General features: G+C 39.9%; 1 protein-coding gene across 1 annotated transcript in view; it reads right to left on the reverse strand.

The window, feature by feature from the left end:
• The window catches only part of PPP1R42 (protein phosphatase 1 regulatory subunit 42), a 28,186-nt gene extending 25,430 nt beyond the window's left edge, over nucleotides 1-2,756 (reverse strand). The window contains exon 1 of the mRNA XM_036338440.1: nucleotides 2,509-2,756. Within this exon, the coding sequence (XP_036194333.1) occupies nucleotides 2,509-2,637 (129 nt within the window). The 5' untranslated portion in view covers nucleotides 2,638-2,756. The remainder of the gene's footprint in view (nucleotides 1-2,508) is intronic.
• Nucleotides 2,757-10,365: the final 7,609 nt, after the last annotated feature.

The following is a 10,365-nucleotide window of genomic DNA, read 5'->3' on the forward strand; positions in this document are numbered from 1 at the left end:
ATTGATAAACTATGATAATGCCATTGAAGGAAATACCATATAGCCATTAAATATCCTTTAGTTTCTTTAGTAATATCTTATAGATTTCATAATAAAATGAGAACAGCCCTAACCGGTTTGGCTCAGTGGATAGAGGGTTGGCTTGCGGACTGAAAGGTCCCAGGTTCAATTTCGGGCAAGGGCATGTACCTTGGTTGCGGGCACATCCCCGGTAGGGGGCGTCCAAGAGGCAGCTGATCGATGTTTCTCTCTCATCGATGTTTCTAACTCTGTATCCCTCTCCCTTCCTCTCTGTAAAAAATCAATAAAATATGTTTAAAAAAATAAAATAAAATGAGAACAGTACATTCAGTGAACCACTATTGTAAAATTATATGAATGTATGCCTAGAAAAAAGACTGGAAGGACATTCCCTAAATGTTAACACATTGTATGCGGGAAACGTGTTTACACGTTTTACGTATGTATACGTTCTACCAGTGTAGTAGAGCGCGGGACACGTATTAATACGTTTTTTATAGACTAGCGGTAGAATGCGGGTAACGTATAAATAGGTAAACTAAAGTTATCGTAATTTTACTGAACGTTGCCATTTGCGCAAAAAATTAGCAAAAATGGTGGCGCGCGATAAAAACTACCCACAAACAATGTGTTAATAGTGGTTTTCTCTACATGGTAAAATTAAAAGTCAGTTTCTTTCTTTTTATATGTATTATATACAAATGAACACCAATTACATTTGACATAAGAAAAATAATTAAAGGTATTTTAAAAGGCTGTCATTTCTTGTGTGCTGGTAGAGTCAGCCTAGACTGAGTAGGCAAGAGATAGAGTAAAGTTTTGCTCAAAAATATTTCAGCTTTTATTATGATCTTTTAAAATACAAACACATCTTGGGGACTTTAAGTTTACAAGTTATTCTTAGTGTAAATGACCTTACATCAGTTTGCTTTCCTCCTAACATCCACACTGAAGGAGCATTGATTGTGAGGGGCCAAAAAACTTTAAAGGGAGGCGCTGGAAAAAGCAGCCTATGTATTGTATGGTGAGGTAGAGAGTTTTGGGCAACAAAAGAGAAACATGAGATTTGGGCCATTGAATTCATGAGAGAAGGACCACCAGAAAAATGGAAAAAGATATAGAATGGGACTGGGTAGGTTCTCTGAAAAAACAAACAAACAAACAAACAAACAAAACTTCCATTATCTTAATTGACAATATTGCCTGGGGCTTTGGTGTTTTTAAAATTCATTCATTCATTCATTCAGTAAATATTTATTAAGCACTTATAATGAGACAGGCACAGTATTGGATAGGGAATTTAGAGTGATGTGAAGAAAATAGACATAGTCCCTGCCCTCATGTGGGTTATATGTTTCCAAGAAATTTCCTCTCATCTATAGTCTTTAGCATTTTATTGTAGATTAGAGGCCTGGTGCACGAATTCATGCACCGGTGGGGTCCCTAGGCCTGGCCAGCGATCAGGGCCGATCCGAGCTGTCTCGCTCAGTCCCAATTGGGGCCAGGCAGATTGGAGCCGGCTGGCTGGGGGGAGGGACCGAGGAGGGACCGAAGGAGGTTGGCTGGCAGCAGGAGGTTGGCTATGGGAGCTCACTCACCACCAGGGGGCAGGTCCTGGTCGACCGGTTGTTCTGGTCATTCAGTTGTAAAGGTTGTTTAGGCTTGTATATGTATAGATAATAGATACCAATACAAATGGCCTAAATGGGTTATTGTTGTCTTTAAAGTTTCCCAAATTAAAGTCAAGAACTGTCTTAACACAGAGAAAATGTAATTTCAGAGTATATCCAAGCGAATATAATCTTGTCAGATGTAACTGAAAGAGTATAATCTACATGTATATAACCATTAAAATATGTGGGAAAAAGATTTCCCTGTTAAAGTTTTGAAATATGGTAGTCACACAGTTAATTCTTACTATTTTTATGTGTTAAAATTAATATTTCAAGGTTAGGGAATTACATATGAGTACTTACCTTTGAAATTCTTTTCCAACATGTGCTTTTAAATCTAGTTTGCTATATAGTAATTTTTAAAAAATATATTTTATTGATTTTTTACAGAGAGGAAGGGAAAGGGATAGAGAGTTAGAAACATCGATGAGAGAAAAACATTGATCAGCTGCTTCCTGCACACCCCAAACTGGGGATGTGCCTGCAACCAAGGTACATGCTCTTGACCAGAATCGAACTTGGGACCTTTCAGTCCGCAGGCCAACGCTCTATCCACTGAGCCAAACCGGTTAGGGCATAGAGTATTTTATGGGAACATATATATTTAACAATCACAATGGTATATTTTATAGAAAGTTAATTTTAAAAAGTTTAACATAAGCAGGAAATTAAATAACACAATATAAAGCTGACTAATGAAAATATAGTTAATAACTATAATCAAAATATAGTTAATAAGAAGGTATACCCTGACAATTTCTAAACTTTACAAGGCTAATTATATAAAAATTAGAAATAATTTCAGAGTTCTTACAATTGCATCTATATTTCTGTCTGAAAAATTTATATGAGTTATTTTCTTCAGGTATTGTAAGGTGGTTTCTTCTTTTCTGGGTTTAAAGTTGCTGTTTTTGGCAATTAGATCCAAGGTCAGACGAACCATGATTTCTGTCTTAATCAAATTAGTATTTCAGCTCTGTTCAGATGCCATGCCAAGAAGCAGGTTTAGGTATTGCTTTATGCCCAACTTTCTAAAAATTAAAGAAAAAAAGGAATATTTAGAAAAAACCATATTGACGTTTTAAGTTTCTTATATAAAACTATTTGATTAGCTAGTTCATAGACATTTTCAGGGACATTTAGGTATTTTCTAAGTTTATATACCAAATTCTTTTATTAAAAAATTAAAAAACACCAAAATTAGTTAAATACACAAGGCTCATTTACTTTTAAGTCTTTTCCTCTCCATAGTATTGAATTTTTATTGTGGGCATCTGTTAAAATACCATTTTTCTCTCTTGGAGTAGAAAAGTATTCTCAAGGATTATCATCTAGTGTTGTCTGTCATGTGAAGAAACTAATGTTCAAAGATTTGTCTGAAACTACTCAAGCAAGTGGCATGTAAGAATGAGATCAGGTCTCCTGGCTCCTTTTTCCATAATATCTGTTGTGATCATATTTACTAAATCCCCAAATCAGAACAAATGGTGTGAGAACTTTGAATATATACATAGGACAGTGGTGCAAAATACTTGAAAATGGGGCTGGCTTTGAAATTTTGTTATGCTACTACAACTATTTATAATAATAAAAGCATAATATGCTAATTAGGCCCGACAACTGAATGACCTTCCGGACGACCTTCTGGATGAAGCCGGGGCTGCGAGGGCCGAGCCCCTTGCACAAATTTCGTGCATCAGGCCTCTAGTAATCCATAAAGAGGTAACAATGCAATGTTTCTCAATCCAGACAGCCTAGTTTCAAACTTTCACTCCACTGCTCACCAGTTGGGCAATCTTGGGCATGTTACCTCAATTTTTTATAAAATTAGGCCAATATCCAAGGAATAGTATGAGGATTACATGAGATAATCATGTATAGAGTATTCTACACAGTGCCTCATACATAGGCCAATAAATGTTTGTCATCATCATCATTATTCTATTATTTTGTTCACAGATAAGGCAAACACTATTCACTTCACTATTTCATCTAGAATACAGCGTGTCCCCAAAACATGTATACACACTTTAACAGCTGATAGCTCAATTGATGTTTCTTTCTTTTTAGCCAGACTAAGCTTTGAACAAAGGAAATTCATCCTAAAATGCCACTGAAAGTTTGAAAACACAGTTGAAGTACAACACTGCCTTTATAATTATTCAAAGTGTGTATACATTTTGGGGGGGACACAAAAAATGTGTACATACTTTAACAGTTGATAATTTAATTTTCACACCTTTTCAGGTTTACCTGATTCAAAATAATGGGTGAAGCTAGAATAAGCTTTGAACAAAGAAAATTTATTCGCTAGACTTTTTTTATAGGGATACATAAAAGATAAAGTTAACAGTACAAAACCAGCAATAGTTGACGAATTGAGGGCACACAAATACCAAGCCAAGTGATTCTTGATGTTTGCGATTCCATTGCTTTGCATTGTCAGCAGTGCCTAGACCACCAGAATGGTCATCAGTTTGAAAACAGGCATTGACAAAAAAATATATATATATATTCATTTTAGTTGATTCTTTAAAATTTTGAAAATGAACTATATGTTAATAAACACTGACTTTATAATCATTCAGAGTGTATCCAAGTTTTGGCAACTATGAACAAAGTTATTATAAACATCAAACAAAAAACCTAAACAATAAAAACAAAGTGTGTAACATTTAACAACTATATTAGGCTTGTTAAATAAAGGGGAACATGCTATTAATCAAATATTGCTCTATGTAAGATATGCATATGTGGTCCATAGTTTGAGATAATCCATTTTTTTGTAGTCATTTTAAGTGATACATATTCCAGTTTCTCCAATTTTGCTTTATATTCTCTTAAAAAAATGTAAGCAAAAATACAATTTAAAATTGAGCATTATTATCCCAAATAGAGGCCCGGTGCATGAATTTGTGCACCAGTGGGGTCCCTTGGCTTGGCCTGTGGGATTGGGCCAAAACCAGCTCTCCGACATCCCCTGAGGGGTCCCGGATTGCGAGAGGGCACAGGCCAGGCCAAGGGACCCCACAGGTGCATGATCGGGGCTGGTGAGGGACCACTGCAGAGGAACCACGGGAGGGCTCCAGGGTGTGTCCAGCCCATCTCACTCAGTACTGGTTAGCCAGACCCCAGCAGCAAGCTAACCTACCAGTTGGGGCATCTACCCCCTGGTGGTCAGTGCACATCATAGCAACTAGTTGACCAGCCGACTGTCTGCCCCCTGGTGGTCAGTGCACGTCATGGAGAGCAGTTGAGCCGCCTTAGCATATCATTAGCATATAACGCTTTGATTGAACAGCCAACTGGCTGACAGGACACTTAGCATATTAGGCTTTTATTATATAGGATGTATCTGGGATTTCACCAACAAAACACCTCAATTTGTGTGGTATTCTGGGCATGAAAGATTATTGTTTACAGATCAAATTTCAATCATGACAATATTTGAACAACGTTACTAATTAAGATAACTTCTTAATCTTGCTTAAAGTACATCATAATAAAAGTATAAAGAATAACACCACACCCATGGACCACAGATCAGCTTAAAATATAAAACATTACAAGTATATTTGGAACCCAGATCTATACTTTTCTCCCTCTCCATTCTTTTAAATTTAGTTTATCATAACTTTAGACATTCCTCTGTCTTTATACTTTTCTTTTACTACATATGTATGAATATCTAAACAACATATACTATTGTTTTTTATCTGTCATAAATGACATTATTCTGATTCTAGTTTTCTTCTTTGCTTAATTTTTTGTTTGTGAGACTTTTCAGGGTTGAAAAGCCTAAAGTGGCTCTAAAATACTTACACTGCTGTATAATATTCCATTGTAAGAAATTTAGTCTGATGATAGATCTTTGGGTGTTTTAATTTTTTTGCTTTTACACTGTTGCTCTTATGATTCTTGTATATGTACATGTCATCTTAGCACATTTGTAAGAGCTTTTGTAGGGTTTAAAACTACTGATGGCCACTTCAGGGTTGCATGTATTGAAGATATGATTTCTTTGGCTACTATTTAAAATTTTTAGAACTTTTTCTGGAAATTTAAAATATCTTTTTAACACTGATAACTGTGGTGAAATGCAGATCTTAAAGAGGTTATACACAACAGGGTTTCTCCCTTACAGCTGAGGCAGGAGACCGCTGTCCAAGTGGCCATGCAGGAGCAACCCTGTACTAGGAAGGATGTGATGCCCTCTTTCCCCCATGGACTTTTAGGAGGCACAACCATTTCAGAATGTCCCTCTGAAATCATGTTTAGAACTTTTTGCTCTCTCCATCTCTGTCTCATTTTTTTTATTTCCCTTTGTCTCCTGTTTCCCTGTGATAACAACCCCCAGAAACTGTTACCACAGAGTTTTTGCTTCAGGCTCTGCTTTCTAACCTAGGCTAAAAGAAACATTTTGGATCATGTGAAGTCTCATGAATGACCATGCTATAAGTGGATTTTGTCTCTAGGTTTCATTGTACTAATTGGTATTTGTATAGAAATAAATGTAATTTTCTCAGATAATTAGAAAATGAAAGAGGCAAACATAATATATACATGACTTATTTATTAAACCAAGAGAAGGCCAATGGACCTCCTCAGCAAACTATAGGAAAACTTTCCAGGGGCTTGAATGTGGAAAGGGAGAGAACTGAATCAACCCATAACATACAATAATAGAGGCTGTTAATCAAAAGAACCTGCATTGCAACAGTCAGAGCCACAAGAGAATTGTTTCACCCAAACACCACAATTTATCATGTTTAAATTTCATGTAATAATTTTAAACTTCATTGGCATTGTAGTTTGTTTTAGAGAAAGTATAAGCTTCAGGAGTTAAACTAAACTTAGGTTGGATTTGGATACGTTTTAGAACATTATAATATTAATAATTATGTCAACACTTGTGGGATGTCCCTGGTTTTCTTTTAAAAAAGGTTCCTTATTTTCCAAAGTCTGAGAAACTGTGTTTTGTTTTGAAAGTTATTTTTATTGATCTGGGGGGGAGGGGGAGAGATTGAGAGCGAGAGAGCGAGAGAGAAACATCAATGATGAGATAAAATCCTTGGTTGGCTTCCTCCTGCACGCCCCCTACTGGGAATCAAACGGGGACCCTTCAGTCCGCAGGCCTACGCTCTAGCCATTGAGCAAAACCGACTAGGGTGAGAAACTGCGTTTCATGTTTTTTCCATAGTAGATGTCTCAGTTATCTCGGGGCTCCACTTGCCAGAATCTCTCTCCAGATGGCCAGGGCGGGCACTTGGAGCTGCTTTACAGGCCCTTGGCTTTCATCACCTTGTGGGTAGATGCGGTGGACGGTTCAAATCGAGACCGTAGTGTATTTCCCTTAGCCAGCCCCAGGCTCACTGGCTTCCAGATGCTTTCAGTCGCTCAGACTTTCCCCTTTGCTAACTCAGGTCCGCACCAGAGATCCCGCTCCCTCGGCTCCGCGGCCACCCCTCCACCCGCCTCCCTCCTCCAGAGCTGTTTCCCGATCTTGCCTGATGATAGCCATTTGTTTAAAACACAGACTTCCACACTTTCTCTAGAAATTCTAGATGTCTAGAGAGAGAGGCTCAGGGATCTGCATTTCAACAAGTACCCCGGGAAAGTCTTACTGGCAGGCAAGTTTGAGAAACCTGGCGGAGGGTTTCCTCGGTCCCCACGGTTCTTCCCCGAACGCCCCTCACCGGTCCTGGATGAGCCGGGAGTAACTCCGGTTTGGTAACTCTCGGGAGTAACTCCGGTTTGGTAACTCTCGCCAGTGCCAGGTTCCCTGGCTGCCCACCTGTGGTTGCCAGGCGACCAGACTCTGTCCGCGGCTCAGGAGAGATCTCGCGAGGTTCCTGGAAGCGCCCTCCTCTGTGGCGTGGCGGGGTCCTGCTCCCTGTGACGCCGGGCGGGGTGGGGGTGGCCCTGGACGGGGTCTGAGCGCAGGCAGGCAGCTGGATGAGGCGGCAAGGATCGCTCACACTGGGCTGTTAGTGGCCAGCCTTCCTGCCAGAACAGTTTTTGGCAGGTCGTCATTTCCCTCTCCTGGATTTTCCTTGCCATCAGTTTTGAACTTTCAGTGCCCCCAACTCACCACCTTTCCCCAGTAACAGCCCAGGAAATAGATTGTTTAAATCCAAGTAAAGCCCTTTACTCAAACAAAATCCAAATTAGTTAGGGTGACATTGCAGTCCGTTCATCATGGCCAGCCTCACTGTTTGCCTCTTGCCCTCCAGACTTCAGTATTCCGATCTGGCACTTGGCACAATATGTCTTGTCCTAATAAACGTCACCCTCTCCTCTCCTCGCCCCAAGGTAGCAAATAGAACACACTTTTTCCCCTCCTTAATTCTTATTTTCCCTTTTAAGACGGAAGGACTCGGCTTGGGATGAGCGCACATCCTTTCTGAAGCCTTTCTAGGTGCTGGGGCTTGTGAAGTAATTATTGCTTTCTGCCCCCCAAACAACTAGGATATATTAAATTCTTTAGCACAGTACTTACCACACTACTGTATGTTTGTTACTTACCCATATCTTTAATAAAATGGTAAATTCTTTTAGAGCAAGGATTGTGTCTTTTTTTTTTTTTTTTCAAGGATTGTGTCTTTTATCTCGCTATTCCCGGGACTTGGCAAAGTGCTTTCTAGATTAGCAGCCACTCCATAAGTGTTTGTTAAATAATTTACACGTGAAGGAGACTAAGGACAATAGAAGAAGGAACTGACATTTATAGTGGAAAGACTGGGACTCATTAGGGATATGGTAAAGTGAGCAATCTGGATGTAAGGACCGTGAAAGCTGTATAACAGTGGTTGACAGCTGTGATCTAAGGAGGTGGGGGCATGCTGGAAGAGGTGTCATTGCTGTTCCTGTAGAAAGAAGGGCCAGAGGAGATTGTTAGAGTTAAAGGCAGCTTGGAGCCCATGTGGACAGTCCAATTTGCCATTTTGCAGATAAGGAAACTCCCAGGCCTAGAGATAGGAAAGAAATAGGCTGAAGGGCACAACTTAGGTGGCAGAGAGGGAGCTTACCCTTGGGCTCCTGATTCTCAGGTCCTCTTTCCTTCTATCTCACTGACTGTCACAGTAAGAGTGCCTGGATAGAGGGACAGAGGGATGGGGACAGGTGATCCCTAACCCATTCAGGTCCTCTTTCCTTCTATCTCACTGACTCACAGTAAGAGTGCCTGGATAGAGGGACAGAGGGATGGGGACAGGTGACCCCTAACCCATTCAGGTCCTCGTTCCTTCTATCTCACTGACTGTCACAGTAAGAGTGCCTGGATAGAGGGACAGAGGGATGGGGACAGGTGACCCCTAACCCATTCAGGTCCTCTTTCCTTCTATCTCACTGACTGTCACAGTAAGAGTGCCTGGATAGAGGGACAGAGGGATGGGACAGGTGACCCCTAACCCATTCAGGTCCTCTTTCCTTCTATCTCACTGACTGTCACAGTAAGAGTGCCTGGATAGAGGGACAGAGGGATGGGGACAGGTGACCCCTAACCCATTCAGGTCCTCTTTCCTTCTATCTCACTGACTGTCACAGTAAGAGTGCCTGGATAGAGGGACAGAGGGATGGGGACAGGTGACCCCTAACCCATTCAGGTCCTCTTTCCTTCTATCTCACTGACTGTCACAGTAAGAGTGCCTGGATAGAGGGACAGAGGGATGGGGACAGGTGACCCTAACCCATTCAGGTCCTCGTTCCTTCTATCTCACTGACTGTCACAGTAAGAGTGCCTGGATAGAGGGACAGAGGGATGGGGACAGGTGACCCCTAACCCATTCAGGACATTGTTGGTAAGTCCAGTTGTAGGCAGTTTTGGCCTGGATTAGCGTGAAGGCAAAGAGAGTGGCAAGAAATGAACAAATTTAGGAGGCATTTTGAAGCAGGATTTAATAGAGAGGAGAAAGGGAGGGAGAAGATAATTGAAGATAATTCTCAGGTGTTTGTTAGGATAAAGAAACAATACTGGAGAAAAAGGAAAGGTGGCAGGTAACTTGAGGGGAAGTAGATGAGTTTGTTTTGCACATATATGAGATGAGATAGGTTTAATGGTTTCCAGAATAAAACTAATCATTGAACCCAGAAGGCCAAGATAGTAGTGAGGGAGGAAGTAGGGAAAAGAGAAATATAGCAAATCAGTATCTATGCCAACTAGTTTTGATGGAAGAGGGAAGCAAAGCTGGTTAAGGTGTCAGAGAAAGATTCATGAGAAGTGAGATATGTTCTGAGAACAAATAGTAATTCTGTGATTGAGAAACATATAATTTAGATTCAGACACTGGGAAGAATTTAAGGAGGCAGTTACCTAACAGAATAAAAAGCTACAGAAGGATATGAAGAAGTAAAAGTATGATCAAAATAATATGCCTAAAACACTATGACACAGATCAGATGCCCTTCTTACCTGTTTTGTAGATCATTCCTTTGGGAACAACAGCTTTAGTAATGTATGCAGGGCTGTCTCATTGCTGTTTGTAGCACTCACTGAACCTGCTTCTAACATTACTTTGCTAGAAACATGTTTAGCAATGCCTTATTAAAAATTAGTTGCTCTGTTAAATCTGTTTTGTAATGATTTTATAAATAATAAAAAGGAATATGATCTCATTTGTGGTAAAACTATACACACATTTAAATGTCTAAAATATATATTTATGTCTAATAG

This window comes from Myotis myotis, unplaced genomic scaffold (genome assembly GCF_014108235.1).
Source record: "Myotis myotis isolate mMyoMyo1 unplaced genomic scaffold, mMyoMyo1.p scaffold_m19_p_16, whole genome shotgun sequence".
Taxonomy (NCBI): Eukaryota; Metazoa; Chordata; class Mammalia; order Chiroptera; family Vespertilionidae; genus Myotis; species Myotis myotis.